General features: G+C 41.3%; 1 protein-coding gene across 1 annotated transcript in view; it reads right to left on the minus strand.

Moving 5' to 3' along the window:
- Positions 1-19,941, minus strand: part of NID1 (nidogen 1) — an 87,525-nt gene that overhangs the window by 44,518 nt on the left and 23,066 nt on the right. Inside the window, exons 2-8 of the mRNA XM_060243255.1 lie at positions 19,141-19,440; positions 17,681-17,910; positions 16,736-17,148; positions 8,574-8,723; positions 5,426-5,677; positions 3,247-3,447; positions 344-589 (exon numbers count right to left, since the gene is read on the minus strand). Of these exons, the coding sequence (XP_060099238.1) occupies positions 344-589; positions 3,247-3,447; positions 5,426-5,677; positions 8,574-8,723; positions 16,736-17,148; positions 17,681-17,910; positions 19,141-19,440 (1,792 nt within the window). The remainder of the gene's footprint in view (positions 1-343; positions 590-3,246; positions 3,448-5,425; positions 5,678-8,573; positions 8,724-16,735; positions 17,149-17,680; positions 17,911-19,140; positions 19,441-19,941) is intronic.

Genomic DNA, 19,941 nt, shown 5'->3' on the forward strand with positions numbered 1-19,941 from the left:
GTGAGTAGAAAACACTAAAAATTCTGTTTCTAAGACATGGGTATGAAGAAATAACAATGCATGTTAATGTATTCTGAAGATAAATAACTAGCCATCCCAAACCAGGTAAAAAAAAAAAAAAACCCAGTGATTTCTCTCCATTAGTGTTAACAGTCCCATAATAAGAATGCTTGCCAGAGGTCACATATCTCTGAAGGCATAACTGTTGACTAAGGCTTTTTGTCTACTATGAATATCCAACATTTGCCATATCCATGGCTGTACTCGTTCACACAATAGTTAATAAACAGGCTACTAGCCAATTTTAAATGAAATTAAACCAGAACAATATCACTGAACATACCAATGACAGGACCAATTGAATTGCTCATTGCATATCGTAAAATCTGTTCATCTCTGTTATACAAGACAAAGACACTATCCACTGATAACTGCTGTGTGGCTGAAACAGAATGATGAGAGTCATCATAAATGCACTCATCAAATGTGATAGTCTGTCGCCACTGGTAAGGAACTGTGTAGGTTGGTGAGACCCCATCTCTTTCTGGTTCTGTCACAGTGTACTCTCTGGTAGATGATGATGTGATAACTGAAACAAAAAGATGATCATATTAATATAAAAGAAACTAAGAACAATATAAAGGGAACTTATTCAGTATTCTGAAGTTATATGTAAATGAAAATATTAAAATATTATAGACAAATAAATTTGGCTGGTTACTATATCGTTTTAAATAAGGACAGAAATTTAATTTAATTGAGATTGACAGCTTAGGCTCCCTCCTACAACAGCAGTTACTTATCTTTGGTTTATCTATGGTTTCAGTTATCAGAGATCTGGTCAAGTTTGTAAGACCTACACAGCTAACATTTTATTTTAAGAACACAGGATTTCGTGGTCTGTAGTCCATTTTAGCACTTCCAGAAATAGACTAAACAACACATAACAGCAGCTGTTTGGACTTTAAAAGGAATTACTCCAGTGGAATTTTTCACATAAACATGTGATCATTATTACTTCCATAAGGTTTTATAATAAGTGAGAAATCCATCATCCCTGTTAGGACCTTGGGTTACACACTTATACAAAAATCTAAGTTCTTCAACTGCCATTGTATGTGTCATCCATTCACCTGAATAGATTTGTTAGAGTCATTTAGAGGTCCTTTGTGGAGTGGCCAGGAAGACCAAAATATTCACACATGCTACTAAATTTGAGTGCAACATGATATGATTAGTAATGAGAGAAATACTAAAATGGAAAACTTCTCTGGTAATGATGCTTTCTTGTAATGTATTTCCATGTGGACAAATTTTTCTTTCAATATAAAGAAAGCTACTTCTGCTTGAGAATCATGAAGAGGGAAGTCTGGCACTGATGGCCCAAAGGGAAAGTAGGTAAAAAAAAATTAGTTTAGGTGTGAGAAGGGAGAATGTTTGTTCCTCATCCATGTCCCACTCCTCTCCAACAAAGGAAGTTATTCCTTCCTCCACCCTGCAGAGGCTTCTTTCTGGTGGGAAGGGAAAGGAGCTGAATTTCACTCTGTTACTCTTATTCCTTCCCAGGTGGGTTATTTCCTTCACTCTCCTCACATACTCTCTTGCCAGCACTTGACTAAAGTGAGGAATGGCCTTGATGATTTCTCTTCAGCTCTGGGCCATAGAAGGTTAAATATCTCCTCACAGCCCATGCAACCTCTACCTACTCAGTCCTGTTCCCTGCATGCTTTCTGCCCTACTCTGCTGCCTGGGGTAGTGCTTTCTGTGGCCAAAGCTGGTAGCTCTGTGGCACAAGGCTGGCTTCCCTCTGGCCATGTGGACATAAACTCACCCATCAGCTGGGCAGGAGCTGTGTGCAGGGGGTTGCAGGTAGGCCTTTTGCATGGCTCCCCAATGGGCCATGGAAGTGTGACTCCATGGGTTCGTTGAACAGGGGACATGGGGCTAGGTGCCCTGCCCAGCTCAGGACACCTGGCAAGAATAGGTCACAGACTTGTGACATTCTGTTATAAATGGTCATATAATCACTTTAACTTTAGTGGGTAAAGAGAATATGGACAGGAACCAACTATATGAAGAAAAGGCGATATAGGGTGAGTTTGGACATAGCGTGAAACCATGGTGGTTAGTATGTCATCCAAATGCAGCTTCTCAGTGACCACCTAGTTTGACACCATTAAGCCAGAACGTGGAGCAATGATCCAAAGTTAGTTTATTAACCAGTTACTCTTAACTATGGTTTCACATTATATACAAATGAGAAATCCTGGCTTATCACTTCTTACACACTTGCTGGGCCACAGAGATTCCTGGCAATAATAGCTCTCAGAATTCTTGCCTTTTACCATGTATCACTAGAAGTCTTCCTGTCCATACATGCCTTAAAGGAGCTGAAATACCATCATGTTCCACCCCAAGACAGCTAAAGGAATTCTGTTGCACTAAGGGCTTTTTACCTATACCATCCCTGCCAGTCAGGTGGACTTCAATGGCAGTGTCTCTGCAACCAATCCTGGGAGCTGCAGTAAGCAGCAGTATAATGGCTGGGCCTTCTCCTTTTACTTTTGAAGTGTGTCACCCCCCAGACTACCTCACCCTCACTGAGGTACAAGGCAAGCTGAGGTAGTCACACAGGTGTGTATCTTCTCCTGTCATCTATTAAGTACATCATTTCCTAGATCTTCCTTGCCACTACGAAGGTACAAAGTGAGGTCCAGCAGCAAACTGTAGAAGAAGATTGCTCATTGTAGGTTGTATCTATGTATATCTGTGTTGGGGGGGCATTCTGTTGGACACTTAGAAGTTTGGGTGAGATTGTGCGTGTGTGGTTGAAGTACATTGGGAGTGAGGTCACTTTCTGTAAATCCAAAAGTTGTGAACCAGCAGGTGATTTTTGTACAGAATTATTTTAGCTTCCCTACCCTCCCCATACCACCAGCCAGAGATAAATGACTTCATGCCACAGCAATACTTTGCTCCTTAGCTTGCATTGCAATGTAGGCGGAGGACAAACATTGGAGGGTAAGCCAAAGAAGTTGCACTCAAGCTTTGTCGAAACAAACCAGGATTGAATGTTTTGTCTGTTAGCCAGATCTGGTTTCATATAGTTAAAATAAAACACAGTTTCACTATCCATAGATAGTTCAGCTTATATTATATGCTCTTATCCCAAGTTTAGAAAGCATGTTAACAGGGAAGTAAAGATTCATAAGCCTACAAAATGATATTAATGTATTTTTAATTTACCAGAGCTAGAAGAATGATAGAGCTCTGTATAGGGCTCTATGTGGACCGAAGAACCAAATGGGATCTCAGGCACTCTGCCTTCAAGTTCTGTGCTGATTGTAAGATGTCCATGTTCATCAATTCCACTGAACTTCTGTTTGATGATCAGCTTGTCATTTCTGTTGAGGAATGTAACTTCAGCTTGTCTTGTAAACTCACCACCTAGAAGTAAAAATTAATCAAATGGCTTTGGGGGAAAGAAAGAAAGAAAGAAAGAAAGAAAGAAAGAAAGAAAGAAAGAAAGAAAGAAAGAAAGAAAGAAAGAAAGAAAGAAAGAAAGAAAGAAAGAAAGAAAGAAAGAAAGAAAGAAAGAAAGAAAGAAAGAAAGAAAGAAAGAAAGAAAGAAAGAAAGATCACCTATCCCTCCCCACAAAAAAAAAAAAAGTGGTTTTGTGTTTCAGGGGGGAAAAATCATGGATTTCAAAATAATTATCTTCTCTTCCCAGCTTTAATTAAAAATAATTTTGGGATAAATAGTGCTACTACTAAATATTAGGTAGGAGTGTTTTTCTAGGGAGCTTGTGAATTGCCCCTTGCGGCCTCTAAACAAAAGCACATTTAAAGCAAGAACTGTAGATAGCACCTGTTTTTAAAAAAGAAATAGTAAACAATAAATTCAATAAAAGCTTTTAGTGGGTCTGTCTGTTTGCTTTGTCATGATTACTTATTTTGGCCTTGTGACAGTGCCAAAACAACAACAGAAAGAATTCTTTACTTTCACTCCCATGGGCAGGTAATGTAATGTTCTGACTGCCTGTGCTCCGAAGAATGTCCTGTGCCTGCACTTTCCTTGGTCCACCACACAAAAGGATGGGACGTCAGTGGGAGATTAATTTATTGACTACCACAATTCCATTTTTTACTGCAGGAGGGTTATTCTCATTATTAGTCTTAGCTGTGGCCCATCTGCTCCTTTCCTGTTATTTCTTCTTTCCTGAGCCAGTCACCCCAAAACATCTTCTGCCTACAGCTTACCCCCCTTCTTATCTAACCAAATTCTGCTCAATTGACTCTTTGCTGTTATCTGCTTATGCAAAGTAAATATCCACTGTTTAGCAGGTGTTGATAGAAGGATGGTGTCAATGCTTTGGAAACAGCCCAAGGAGGAATGGTAGACATACAAGAGAATGAATGATACGAAGTAGAATGGTTTCTGGAGCAACCAGTATAGATGGAACAAGACTGGAGTGATATGATCATTATGACCCACTCCAGTAAGCATACTGGCCACAGAATTCTGTGTCAAATGTAGGGTCTAGATGGTCAGCCCCACATACAGAAAACTGTAGTATTCTGCTAGTTCCTAGGTCAATCCTGCCCATCAGCAACAGCTCTGTTTTGTTGAGATTAAATTTCACTTTACTAGCCCTTATCAGTCCAAATACTGCCTCCAGGCACAGCCTTCCTGGGACCCACCAGAAGCATGTTACTGAGCTGGGTATCATCTGCACATTGGTAACAACCAGCTCCCAAATCTCTGAATGACCTTTCCTAGAAACTTCATGTAAATGCTGAAAAGCATGGGGGATGCTAAAGCCCAGAGGTCAAAGGGCAGAGCTGCAATCGCACAGCAACATCCTCCAAAACCTCCCTCTGGGAAGGACTGAAACTACTGCAAAATGGTGCTTCTCAATTCAAAACCTCAAAAGGCAGCCCAGAAAAATACCATTAGAAGCTGCCAAGAAGTCCAGGAGAATCAACAGGGTCACACCCCACTCAGGTCATCTGGGGCACTCAAGACAAATTCAGTGAAATAACTGGGCCTGAAAACAGACTGTAACAGATTCAAATAATTTGCTTAATCCAGGAATCCTTGGAGTTGTCCAGCCACCACTCATAAAGTCAACTTGCTCAAGAATGGTACATCTGAGACTGGATGATATTATGCAAATTTTTGGGTCAATAGTAAATTTCTTTAGAAGTGAATACACCATAATCTGTTTTAAAGCAAGGGCAACACCCCTCATCTCAAGGAGCCATATAATCTCTCCCATAATCCACAGGTTTAAGAGGAAACAGGTGGTAGCCTCAGACTTCCAGACATCCTGTCCACATACTAAATACTATCCATGCAGATGGACAACTGCTTATAGCTCCCTGAAATTCGAAGCAACATTTAAAAAGCAAATATAAAATTTACCAGTAATAGTGAATCCATTTTTATATCCTTGCTGTTCTACAGCAAACATCCATCCAATGACACCTCCAATGGAGGCAAGAGGAAGCAAGGAAAAACCCAAAGCTTCTGGAATTGTGCTGATAGCAGTATAGGCGCGTCCATGGTTCATCACAACGTAAGAGTGGAGGTCAGTGTTCTCAAATACAACTGGAACTGGGTTGTTACCTACAAAGATCCGTCCCTTGACTTTACCATTAACTCGCTGGGGAGAGCCTAGTGTAATAAAAGCACAGCAAATTTTGTCATCATATTTTGTCAGTACATATTTTACTGGGACAGTCTTCATTATAAGCAATTAATACAAGACACATCAATGTATACCAAACTGCTCAGTGTGCTTGATGTCTATGTTACATGCAAAAAATCCATATGTGTGTATATAGATATGTGTGTGCGTATGTCTCAGCTTATTTAAAGAATGGCCGGAAAAGATTACAGGTATAATACCAACCATTCATAGTTCTGACAGATGGGCAAACTAAAATGTAGGCATCCATGTGCAGTATCCTCAGGCACAAATGAGCATTCTGCCCAAATTTTCCATCCCCACTCCGTCCAAGTAGACTGAAAGCCTGGTGCTCTTCTTACTTTCCTTAGGCAACCCCACTCATTCATATGCTGTTGTTTTTAGGATTTTATTGTATTGCTTTTATTTTATGAACTGCCTCAAACAGGGTTTTTTTTGCAGAGGAAGAATATACATTTTCTAAATAAGTTCAACAGTGCATGTGATTATTGCTAATTACCGTTAAAATGAACTTCCAGTATTTAACTTTAACCAGGATTTGAAATAATCACATGAAACTCTCCTTATTTATTAATTAAAATACTTATACCCCACCTTTTCTTTTGACAAAGCCCAGGGAACAGATCTATTTTTGTGTACCCAAGTTTCACTTAAAATATATACCAACAGTAATCATGCTATCCACATCTTCTTAAAAAAAGTAATATTTTAACTATTTCAAATGTGTAGTTTTCATGTTTGTTTTATTAAGGGACAAAGCTTGCTGAAGGACAATCAGCATGGCTTCTGCAAAGAGGAGTCCTGCAATGTTAGCAAGTGTACAGCAGGGGTTCCCAACCTCTGGGCTGTGGACTGGTACCAGTGCATGGCCTGTTAGCAACTGGGCGGTGGAGCGAGGCAGAGGTGCTGCACCACCCGTTCACCTGCTTGGGACTTGGGCGGCCAAAATACTTGAACTCACAGGCATCCAATGAAACTGATGGGCAGTAGGCTCAGCATGGACAAAAGGAAATACTACTTTTACACAGAGACTGATTAAAATATGGAATTTGCTGCCAAAGGATACAGTGATGGCCACAGGAATAAACAACTTTAAAAGGGGATTAGATAGATTCATGGAGGACAAGAGTATCTATGGCTACTAGCCATGTGAGTGAGGGGAACCTCCACATTTCAAGGCACTAAGCCTCTGAATCTCAGAGCCAGGAAGCAACATCAGAGGAAGACCATGGCCTCTATGCCCTGTTGTTGGCCATCCAGAGGAACTGGTTGGTCACTGTGTGAGACAAGATGCTGGACTAGATGGAGCATTGTTCTGATCCAGCAGGGCTCTTTCTATGTTCTTAAACTGTTTTATATTGGTTTTTACAAGGTTGTTACCCATCTTGAGTCCTGGAATGCCTGGGAGAAAGGCAGGCATATAAATATTTGAAATAAATATGAACCCTATTTTAAACAAATGTATACTACTTGGATTTTAAGAGAGTCAAGGTCTTGACAATTCAATCGTTCATATATTCAGTATTTTAAATGGACTTATAGATTTATAATTACTGGAACCACACTCCAACATATTGCAAAGTCTTTGAATTGCACAATTCCTTAATAGATACAAAGGATCCAACATTTGCATAGTCTGTTATAATTTCACAGCTAGTTAACCAAACAGGAAAAGGGATGAAATGTTTATGCTCATGGTTTCCTTTAAATATCTTTACTGGAAAAGGCAAGAAATTAGAGGTGGACAAAACCCTTTTCTTTAATTCCTGCCAGGTTTTCATAGAAGGTTCCTGTTGATGGAGATAAAACATTGGACTTTGCCCAGGGGTGACATTACCTGGCAGCAAGAAGTGTGCAGAGGAACCTCCATCTGACTGGCACAATGGAACATGATGACAGCAATTGGGGAAAGGACAGTCAAGATAAGCAGGAGCACTGGGAGAGCTAGAGAACTCTGAATTGCTGCAAGATGCAGTGCGGCAGACAGTGGGACAAATACAGCCTGAGAGGCAGCCACTGCACATGGATGCAGGTCTTGCAAAGTAGAACGGGACAGGGGAAGAGAGGACCCAGGCTGGTGAGGCTGGGCTATCAGCTCCCCAACAGGAGCTCAATTGGGGGAGAAGCAGGGACAGGTGTGGAAGACCACACAGGCCCTTGAAGATTCCTGGAGCACAGGGGGGAAGGCCCACAGAAGTCCCAGTGACCACAGGATTGGAGAGCCTGGTGTTACCCAATCCCAAGGGAGGCCTTTTAAGAGCAAGACCGTGTGCAGAGTGTTAAAGCTGCAGTACTGCAGTCCTAAGCTCTGCTCACGACCTGAGTTCAATCCCCGGTGGAAGCTGGGTTTTCAGGTAGCCAGCTCAAGGTTGACTCAGCTTTCCATCCTTCCGAGGGCGGTAAAATGAGTACCCAGCTTGCGGGGGGAAAGTGTGGATGACTGGGGAAGGCAATGGCAAACCACCCCGTAAAAAGTCTGCCGTGAAAACGTTGTGAAAGCAACGTCATCCCAGAGTTGGAAACAACTGGTGCTTGCACAGGGAACCTTTCCTTTCCTTTTGTGAAGTGAGCTGGGGGTAAGAACCAGGTCCCTCCTGGGAAGTACCTGGAAGAGCTAAATAGCAGCACGGGAAAGGGAGTTTGGTGAAGACAACCCACCCTTCCCATCATTTTACGGAGTCTCCTGAAGGGCCAGCACAACTAAAAGGGGAGGCCCTGCAGGGTGCACAGCCCCAGACTCCCCCCCCCCCGCAAGACCCAGAAGCAGACAAACCAGCATCACAACAATTATATTAATTTTAATTAGTTAAAAGTGTTGTGATAAATTTTGGAATATTTAGTTTTGAAATAATTTTGAAGTACCTTCTGCTACACACTGCCGACCATTTCCTTTGTAACCAGCAATACAGCTACAACAAAAGCCATTTGGATAGTCCTTGCAAACAGCATGAACAGAACATTGATGGCGGTGGTTTGCACAGGTTTGCTGAACATCTGTATTGTAATGAAATACTGTACAGAATGAAAAAGAGAACACAGCATTTTACAGAGGAGTCAAAAATTCTGCCTTTATCCTAGTCACAAAGCATTCTAACGTCATTCATAGTGTGTTTTATTCTCCCAAACACTTCCTGGCTATCTATGAACCCCTCTATCTGTGGAAGAAGAGATGTAATCATGCGGGGGGGGGGGTTACAGGGTGATAGAAAACTATTAAGTCATATTGTATCCTGCTTGCTTCAGTCAATGGGGAAGGCAGACAAATTTCCAGTCACTCCCAAACAACATAATTTATCACTGGTTAAGGGATTAATGTTTCTGTGGCTAGACTAGACAGTGATTAAGAAAATGTTTACTAGAGAAGTAGTAAAGAATACTGCTCCTATTGCACTGAATACATGTTTTACCAACTATTTCTTAAATAAAAGTAGAGTACCACATTAAGAATCATAGAGGGTCATGAAAGACCAGCTAAATCTAAACAACAGTACTAATTGTATACCTTGGCCAATGAGGTTTCTGGTGAAAGCAGATGAGGACGCAGGTGACAGAGGGTGCCAGGTAGACTCCTGGTTAGCTCACAGCTGAAAGCTGTTTCACATGTTGTAAGATGTACTTGTTCACAATATCATCTACCAAATGTTATCATGTGTCACTGTAGTGGATGTTTTCAAAGTCTAAAGGGAAGAAGCACTTCTGCAAATATTTGGTAGACACATACTTTTAGAAGTACTGGATTTATTGTGGATTCTGAGCATAGTTTAATGGATATTTGGAAGTGGGATAGTTTCCTTCAAAGACATAGCTACCTATAGTTGTGAACACCTTCGTATTTTATATATACATTCTGTATCTAAGAGAATAGCTTACAGAATTTTCATGAGGACATTACTATGGCTTGCATAACAGCAAAAGAAACAAATCCATGGGTCACTGCAGGGTGCCTGAGCAACCACATGCTGATCCAAGGCACTCTTGAGGTAGCCATTTTTTTTTAGTCATGGGACTCTTCTAGGCAGTTGCAAATCATGATCCCCATCACATTTGTCATTCCGTTTTGCACTGATTTGTCAAACAATTTAGATCAAATTAAGGAAAAATCCTGAGTTGTTTCAATGGAGCTATTCTGCTGATCAGAACAGCCTTCACCCACTGTGAGAATGGAAGTGCTCATTCCCATTCCTCCTTCACTGTCTTTAATATTTTGAAGGAAATTCCAAATAGCAAGATCCTGCATCCTGGATATTGAAATCAATAATAATTCAGGCATTACTAGGACTGATAATGATGAAGCCCAAGATCCACTTCCAGTGTTGCAATGCTCAGATCAGGCTATGGAAGTAACATATGCCTCAATTAATAATTAACCAACTTCAATCCTGAGATAAAACGCTTCTAACTATACTGACAAGGGTGCTTCAAGAAACCTATAACAATGCCATTCTAGGACTCCAGTGAGTTTTTTTGTTGTCATTTCTAAGATAAATTGGTAAAGTCAAAAATGACTTGAAATATCAAAAGACCAATCTGGGCTAAGAAAAGTATGTCCAAGCAAACTGAACAAGATTTTCAAGGTTAAGTGAACACTAAAAATGCAGTATGTTTTTTTAGTGGCACACAGGAACTCAGTGGAGGGAATTTTGCTTTGTTGCCTTAAATAACAATCAACAATTCTGACCTTTTTGTGTATGTTGGCTGAGTCTACTAGATTACTTAAGTAACTACAAGTATTTCTACATATATTATGAACCTTGACGTAGACTGAGTAAACTATGCATGGACAGGAAGCATACAAGCCACATTAGGCAATATAGGAGGATGAATCTGGGAATGAACATATTTCTAGCATTAGGGAGGATATTTTGAGAGGGAAGGAAACTTTGTTCAGTGTTCCAGGCCTCACTAGCTAAATCAATGAAATAGGCAGGAAACCAGCTTCAGAAGGTAAATTTCGACCTAATTCTATCCATTTATTCAGCCTAACACATCGCTGCATGATGGTTTGGGGGTAAGTGCTCATATAAAATTTGGTTCTCAAAACCCTAATAGGGGCTAGTCAACCACGCTGCCACACACACACACACACACACACACACACACACACAACCCACTAAAACCAGAAACAGAGGGATGCCTCCACTTATTTGGTTCTGTGATAGGAACAGTTGTTGCCATGGGCGATTCTTGCTAAAGATGATGGTTTCCCAGGCAGAACATAGGTGTGGCTGAAGCAGCAACTTCTTCCAGAAACCCACCAAAGCCCCTCAATGCAAACCAGGGTTGCCAGCTATGAGTTGAGAAACACCTGGAGATTTGGGGGCTTAGCCTGGGTAGCGTGGGGTTTGGGAAGGGGAAGAACCTCAGCAGGAAAGAAGGCCATAGAGTCCACCCTCCACAGCAACCATTTTCTCCAGGGGAACCTATCTTTGTCATCTGGAGATCAGTGTAATAGCAGGAGATCTCTATGTGCCACCTGGATATTGGCAACCCTGTCTTTACTTTCTTCCTTTTCTCCCCTCTCTGTTAAAGTTCTCTACCACAATATTGACTCTGCATACACAGCTAAAGGCATTCTGGATAACATTTTAAAGGCTAAATTACTTTTATTAAAAAGTACAGAGTTACAAAGCCTACAAAACATGTATGAATTTTGTGGAAGCAGCAATTTCACATGCAAAAATAATATATTTATTTATTTAAACCCTGCTCTACCCGCCCCTCCATGGGGAAACATGTATGAATTTTGTGGAAGCAGCAATTTCACATGCAAAAATAATATATTTATTTATTTAAACCCTGCTCTACCCGCCCCTCCATGGGGACCATGAACAGCTTATAAAATTGTTATTCCCTCTTCCAGTTCAGCCTCACAATCCTGTGAAGTACGTTAGACTGAGAGACACAGCATTACTGCTCCTAAAATCACTCAGTGAGCTTCATTACCCAGAGAGACCCAAGTTCAAATTCCTACCCTGACATGGAAAGTTACTGGATGGTCTTGAGACTGTCACACTCTGACTAACCTATCTTACAGAGTTGTTGTCAGGATACAACAAAAGAGGGAAGAGAACAATGCATGGCTGTTTTCCTTTGCTTTCAGTGTATATACCCATCTTTTCCCCCCTTTCTGCATGTTTTTCTTCCTTTAGTGCTCACTTTGCTTTCTGTTCACTTCCCCCCCCCCCCAAGTTTTCTGTGAACACTTTTGTGGTGATTTGTTGTTGTTGTTGTTGTTCACTTCCAAGTCAAAGCAAATCCAAAGGCAAAATGATTCCATCAGATTTCCCCCCAGCCCTTTGCCACCTACTCTCCCACACATGTCAAAGTTGTTCAGCCACCTTCTGCCATGCCCCCTCTTTCATTGCCATACAAACACTGTTTTAAATTTATTTTCCCATAGTTAATTTTTTAAAAAATAAGCCTTATGAGACTAATGAAAAAGCACTAATCAAAAGTTAAATCCTCATGGCTTTCCTTGGCAGCCGCAGAGCTGGTCCTTGAACTTGAGCCACTGCCCCCTTGTCTTCTCCCCCTCTCTCTTGTTCATAACTGTCTTCCACCATCCTCTCTCCTTCAGTGCCATGCAACCATTTCCCCATTTTTTTAAAAAAATTAGCAGCATAAGACAAAAGATAAAACACTAAATCCACCAAAGGCAAGTGAGGGCACAGTAACACCAGATCCACATGCAGTCATCAGCAGGAGGCTGGAGAGAAGGAAAAAAGGGGGAAGATTCCCCCACCCCATTGCCAAGCCAGTGGCAGATGTTCCAAGGGTGATTAATGCCCAAAGCAGAGAAACACGTCCACTAGACTCAGGAGACAGACTGGGGGTGGTGGTAGAATGAATAGGGGAGCTGAGGAGACTAAACACCGATTCCACATTTAGCACTTGCCTCTCTTCTGTGCAGGCCCGACACTAGGGGTTCTGGTGCCCCTAGGCTGAACCCTGATTCCCCCACCCCCTCTTGGTGTTTTCTTGCACACGCAAAGCATGCACAGCCACATGCACTTCACATGAGCACTCAGCCCGGCCTTCCCCTGCTCCCCTTTGAAGCAGGGAAGGACTGGGCTGAGCGATCATGTGAAGCGCGCATGGCTCTCTCCAGCTTCAAAGGGAGACAGCAAGAGACCACAATCTCTTGCTGACTCACTTTGAAGCAGGGGAGGGCTGGGCTGAGCGCTAGTGGGAAGCGTGTGTGGTCATCAGGGATGGGGAGGGGGCGCCTCTGGTCAGGTCAGTGGGGATGGGGAGCACCTCTGGTCAGGTTGACGGGGATGGGGCACCTATTGTCGGATTGGCGGCGCTCTGGTTGGGTCAGCGGGGATGGGGAGGGGGCGCCTGCTTCTGCCTACTCCCACGGGTGGCCCTGCTTCTGTGTGGGGTTCCTCATGGCAGCTCTTTTTCCTGGATTCTGTATTGGCATCTCTGGAGCAGGGCTGTGTGTCCCCTGCTTGCTCCCTGTCCCGCTCAAAGTCTAGAACTGAGAACAAGACCAGGACAAAGACTACTGCTGAACTGGGATTAAATTTAAACCAATGTAGCACACAAAAAACCTCTCCAGGGCTTCTGCCAGAGGACTCTTCCCCCATACAAATTGCAGCCCCAGAATGTGTTTATCTGGTGCTAGACTGAATTCATCTGATCTGGGAAGCAGGGCCAGTCCTGATCAGATGGGAAACACCTAAAGAACATCAGGCTTGCTACACAGAGGTAGGCAATGACACACCAACCTCTGCTAATCTCCTGCCTTGAAAACCTTTCAGGATCGCCAAAAGTTGATGGCAAGCAAAACATTGTTGAGTTGGAACTGACTTTGCATACGCACAAACACACACAATCAAGGTGCTTGGTGTACACTTGAGAAAGGAACATGATCCCTGTTTATGGAGACCCGTCAAATGACAAGCCAGCTGATGTTGAGTGCACAGATGTAAACCAAAAGAGAGAGAGAGAGAGAGAGAGAGAGAGAGTTTTTCTTTAGAGCACTATCATTCATTCATTCATTCATTCATTCATTCAATTATTAGACTTCTATCCCACTCCATTCCCTGCCATGCAGGGCTCAGGGCAGCTTATAACAATCAAAATATAATAATTCAGGACAGATTAATGATGTCTGCCTGGGAAGTTCGTACCCTCTCTGCACTAGCTTTAACCAGCCAGGAAGGGCATGGGTTCAAACAGTCAGGTGGTGGGTGACTAGCTCAGGCCAATGTTGATAGGATCCTGTCAGCTGTTAAGGATCCTATAAACATTGGCTTAAACTAGTCATCTGAACTGATGTAACACTGAACCCAATGACAGCCAAGAGGTCTCTAGTTTGCTCACTGCATCAACATTAGTAGGGAGGTCACGGCAGAGTAACAAGACTTTCTCCTTGCAAAAGCTTCACAGCTGATAGTCGAATCACTAAAATTTTGGAAGCCTCATGCTAGGGATATAAGAGATCTAATTACTCGAAACAGTTGCACTGGGCTAGAACTTGTGGATGCAAGGGAGACCACATACTAAGCTTTCTTTGTGGCTTTCACTGTCATCTCACAGAATCACAGACTTTTTATAGGATGTTCTTGCAGCTTTGCCCTGAGTGCAACGCCAAACTCACTCTAGTCATCTAAGTTCCCACTTCATGTCCCTTAGCTCCAAGGTATACCAAGGGACTAGTTATGAGTGGAGGTGAAGAGGATGTCAGGGAGCAACCTTGTTGATGGCTTTTGAAAGGTGATAATGCTAATCTCCCATCAGCGTATCTAATGCCAGGGTGTGCCGGATCCCACAGAGCATTCTGGAAATCAATTAGATCCATAAGTTTTTGTGGGCAAGCATAAATCTATTTAGGGGAAGACTGGCATGTCCATTTGGGCCTTCAGGGCAAAATGGTCTGACCATGGCACTCTATCCATAAAGAGCCAGCTGATGTTCACACCCACCACAAAGATCAAATTGTTAGCCCACCATTTATGGACCATGTTCACTCTGGCCTTGATGCCAAACACACAAGGATCCTAGTTCTGATGGACTTACATTACAGAAACAACTTGCATTCTGTATGATTAAATGTTCACTCTTGCTGAACTCTAAGTATTGGGCATGTGTGCCAACCCAATATGAACAGTGATCATGTGTGAACCAAGCAGCAATACTTTCAAGCCAGGCTCCAGACAGTTCCTGTACCTTCTCCTGCCATTATTGTGACTGTTTGAGCTTCTCCTGCCAAAAAGGACTCCAGATCGCGCTTCCTCAGAGAGCTGCCCAGCCCTGCAGACTGCAACTGCGTTTCTGTCACTCAAAGACAGCTTCAAATAGCAGCACTCATAGAAGTCATGTTCCTGTGATGTCCTAAAACAACAACTCTTGATCCTGCCAAACGCCATAAGGGCAAGATGAGAGCCTCACATACTCCAGCCAGTCTATGTAAATGAAGAAGCCAACAGTCAACAATAGACTCGCTGTCATGTCTTCACACCCAACAAAAGACTGCTCCTGCCAATCATCTAGGCAAGCATCTGGCAGAATGAAACACCCAGAAAGATTATTACTGTCAAGAACATAATCCAATCACGTAGACTTTCCCCATTGTGTTTGCCATGGTGTCACAATAGGTAGCAATTTGATGCTAAATTCACCATTCATAATTCTTTGTTTTAGCGATGGTTTGCAAAAGGTCAAACCATCAGCGACCATTAATCTTTTGTCAATTTGCTTGGGAGTCATCTCTGGGAGGAGTCACCTGATAATGCTCCAGGACACAAAATTGGGTATAAGAAGGCCATTTTTTGATCAGTCATATGTGTCTCTTGTGGTACCCCCTAACCTTGCCGCCTGAGTCACCCCCAAATATCTGATCAGTATTGGGTCCATTGTTTTGCAAGATATGCTGGTCATTTCTTGCTCCCCATTCCCCTTATCATCATCGCTATTGACTGCTTCTTCTGGATTCTGCGAGAGGTAAAGTATTTCCCTTGTCTGTATTATACCCTATTTGTGGCTCTATCCATTTCTTCCTTCTATTTTTCCTAGGACTGTATGATTGCGGAGTGATTTCTTATTATTCTTGCATGCTTGTGTTATTTTCTTAATAAAAACCCTTTAGTTTACCAGAAAATCTCGTTATTTAGAAGGGTTCCTGGGTAGACTGCCTCCTGTATATACAGGTTATTGACCCCATGCATTTGCCATCTTTGCCCACCTACTTAAATTCCCCCATACCTCATTTGAGGGCAATTTGGATAACAAAATCTAGCATATGGCCTGCTTGATGTGTGGGACCCAATACAACCTGAGAGTCTCCTAGTGTTGCCATAGATGCTATTGGTCCAAAGCCTAAGAAGACGAAGAAGTGATAGCTACATGGACATTGAAGTCCCTCAGAATTATCAGTCTGGGATACCTATTGCTACAGTGCATGCACACACACACACAAAAAGGTATGGGGGAATGATGGGGCTGTGATGTCTCTGACAATGCCAGTGCAGAGAGGGTACAAACTTCCCTGGCAGACATCATTAATCTATCCTTGGGTTCAGATCTTCCTGGGAATGTTGAAGGACGCAGTGGTGAGGCTGCACAACTGTCTCATCAGAAACTTCACAGTATTGCTCCATGTGTGAAAACTTCACCAATTATCCCAAAGAAAAAGTGGAGATCGCTGAACAAATAGCTGACGTTAATTCAGAAATCTGAAGTCAATTTAGAAAGTCGTAGATCGAAAGCTCAGCAAATCAAAAGTAAGCAGACTGTGTGTAATGGGACAGTGTTAGCTGCTTTAGGTTCCCATTGGAAATAAAGGTGGAGTGTAAGTGAAGTAAATAAGTGGCAAGGTAGGGTTCCGAACCTAGGTCTCCCAGATCCAAATCCAACATGCTAACTGCCCTGTGAAGTGAACATAAACAAGTGATTTATGCAGATGCTCAGAAAAGTTGTTTTTTGTTGTTCTTTGTAGCAACTGAAATACCTGAGCATTTTATTACCTATTCTATGTTCCTGAAGCAACCTTTCTAATCATAAACGACCACACTTACCAATTCCAGTTTCATCAACTTCTTCTACATCTATAATCTGAGGGTGCTGCTGAGGAAATTGTTGGCCTGGAAACTGGGGAGGTGGGTTATTCCCTTTTGGGAATGGAGGGTTAACTGGAGGATACTCTGTTAAAAATTGATATGGCGTCTGCAAACCATCTTCTGCTTCTATCTGAGGCAAACTGTAACTAACATACAGCTGATCTCCTCTTCTGGAAATTGATGATTCTTCTTGTTGACTTATTTCAATGGAATCCGGGTGTAATAAGGAAGGGTCTGTAGTCACTTCTTGGAACTGATCATAGTCATTATACTCTGCAGCAGCAGGAGTTTGAATAATTTTGGATGACTTAATATTATCTGAACTACCAATCTCAAATGCCCAAACTCCTTGTTTTCCCAGATTACTGCTCCTAGAAGACAAGAAATTCTCCTTAAGTATACATTTTAAACAATCATGGCATTATTTGTAACATTTTTACATCTATAATAATTACTGATACAAAATAGGTGTGCTGGCCCATTGTTCAGACCAATATGTAAATCTGTTCATAACTGCTTCCCATGTGGAAAGGATATGCAGCACTGCCACCTATGATTTGGATGTATATATAAACAAATTGTTCATACTGAAATGAACAGACATTCACACTTTTCCATTCTTTCCCATCCATGTTCTATCTATCTTATTTTAGTTCTGTAAATTTATTTATAATCCACCTTTCTAACTTCTTGTGATCATGATGGTGTATCATAATAAGTAATAACAAAGGCAGGCAAATGTTATCACTCTGTATTTCCCCCAAAATAAAATAAAAATATTGTTATCTAAAAATATTTATGCAGATTAATCCCAATATTTATTATTTAGATAATTAATAATATCATTCATCAAAAACAGTTACTTATATAAAAGACAATACAAAGACTTTAAAAAATGCATACCTGTGCAGATTCCCAATGACTTCTTCCTCACTGGCAATTATATTGTATGATCCAGCTTTTACCCATAAGAAATAATTTGTAGAGGGCTGACTAAAGCCAACAATAGCAGGGATAGTTTCCAGATCATTTTTAGAATGTGTACTATAGAACTGCAAACCATCTTCTGGATAAATGAAAACAGCATACGAGCTTGAATCAGAAGATGCTAAAACAGCCTGGAATGTGTTTCTCTGTAGGGAAGATTTAAATATCATTTATTTGCAGGAACTTAAGGCAGAACAGGTATAATGATTATCCTTTTTTTTAATCATTCTTCATAAATATTATAAATACAAGTTCAAAAAGGCAAGGGTTTAGACTGTTGTTACAGAATGCGTGGCTGATGCATTTTTTTTTAAGAAACTCAATGACCTGAAGTGAAACACACATTACTGTTTTGAGCACTGAATATCAAAGAATCTTATTGTAAAATGAAGAAGCCCTATGTCGCAATCTAAAGAACTGCTTTAGGCTTGCCCAATAAAACGGGTGAAATTTTTGACATTCCCTCCCCTCCTATGGACAGCATATCCTATGCCATATCATAAATTGCTTCTGAAGGTCTTTTCACTTTTAAAAGCTAGACTAGACAGTGACTAGACCGTGCAGCATCCAGCTGTTTAATACACAGAAAATAAAAAATGTCCCCTGGCCATATGAGTCTGCTTATGAATAAAGTTGGGATAGAAATGTTTAAAAATAAATATTTGTTAGATCTAAAAAAACCCTCAGTTCTACACTTAAACAAATGCATCTTTACTTTCACTCTAATACCACCAACATTAAAAGACTACAAAAAAGCCCAAAACAGCTGAGCGGCAGAGAGCTGGCTAGTCCCTGCTGCTCAGCTGTTTTTGTAGTTTTTGCAGAGAACAGCAGGCAGGGGTTTAAAGGGACTTGGAGTCCACAAGTTGCTTTAAAAGCTTGCATATGTTACAAATCTATCACAAACTTCAGTTACTCTCACAAACTTCAGTTCATGAACCACAAACAGGGCAAAACTCATGAACAATTTTGCTTTGTGGTTCAGTTTATGCCCATCGCTAGGTATTAGTTTCTTATGGCATGAAGAAAGGTTTATGCACAAAACTGAGTGTTAACTCTACCTTCTATCAGTTATTGAATCCAGTTGGGGGAAAAAAGAGGCACAATATGGGTACAAATTGAGAGGGCTGATTTTTTGAGGATAAAATTTGTTTGATTTTTTTTTTAAAAAAATCTCTACATTTCAGTGTGATGGCTCCAGACCCAATCAATCCATTGCAGCTTTGAGCTTCAATTGTGTTGGGAGAGCCTATCACAGATTCCCAATATCATATAGAATTTAGCCCTTGGCTTGCTTAGTTTTGGCATCAAAAACAGCATAGATCACTACATTTGTGCCTTCTAAATTTTCTGTTGCTAGGCCATCACATGCTCACCTTGTCTTGAAAAATGGTATCTTCTCCAGGTCCTGCATAAGGAGCCACAGAATCCCAAGTAACAATGATGACACTATGTAGATCAATGGTAGTATCTGGAAAGCCTCTTTTAATATACTTTGCAGCAAGATGGAGGACATCAGGAGATGAATCTTCTCTATAATATACCTTCCCATGTCCACCTGTGGTATCCAAATCAGCATAAAATGGAGCAATGCCTCCAAAATTGAGAGGAAACTGACCAAGATAATCTTCTTCCCTTGGCGGTTCATTCACTGCAATTATGCCATTAGTAAGAACCTAATAAAAAGTAGTAAAATGTTACACAAGTCTAAAGAGTGTACAAGATGCACACTTACTAGGTATAGACTATAAACAATTCTCTACAGCCTTTTCTTTTGTAATGTTTGTTTTCAGTTTGAAATTAAAAACAAGCAGCATTTTCTTACCCTACCAAATATATCTCCACATGTTCCATGGGCATTAGTGCATACATAACCAACTTGAAAAAATGTTTACCACAGAGGAATGGCTCCAGCTACAGAGTTCTTCAAAAGGAAAGACATTTTGTTTGTGGAAAAGGAAGGCAGCAATTTCTCCCCTTCTACTGCAAACCTCTATTCAGCCCCCATGCTGTTCTAGAGGGTCCACTGACTCCCAGGAACAAAACAGGGGTAGGGTCAGTAGATTGTAGCACAAGGAATAATCAAGAATGTGAACTCATATTTATCATTATTAATTTTTCAATTTGCACATGGGCTGAAGAAACAGCCACCACACTTGGCAGACCTGTGGAGTCTG

This window comes from Heteronotia binoei, chromosome 1 (assembly GCF_032191835.1).
Source record: "Heteronotia binoei isolate CCM8104 ecotype False Entrance Well chromosome 1, APGP_CSIRO_Hbin_v1, whole genome shotgun sequence".
In the NCBI taxonomy this organism is placed as follows: Eukaryota; Metazoa; Chordata; class Lepidosauria; order Squamata; family Gekkonidae; genus Heteronotia; species Heteronotia binoei.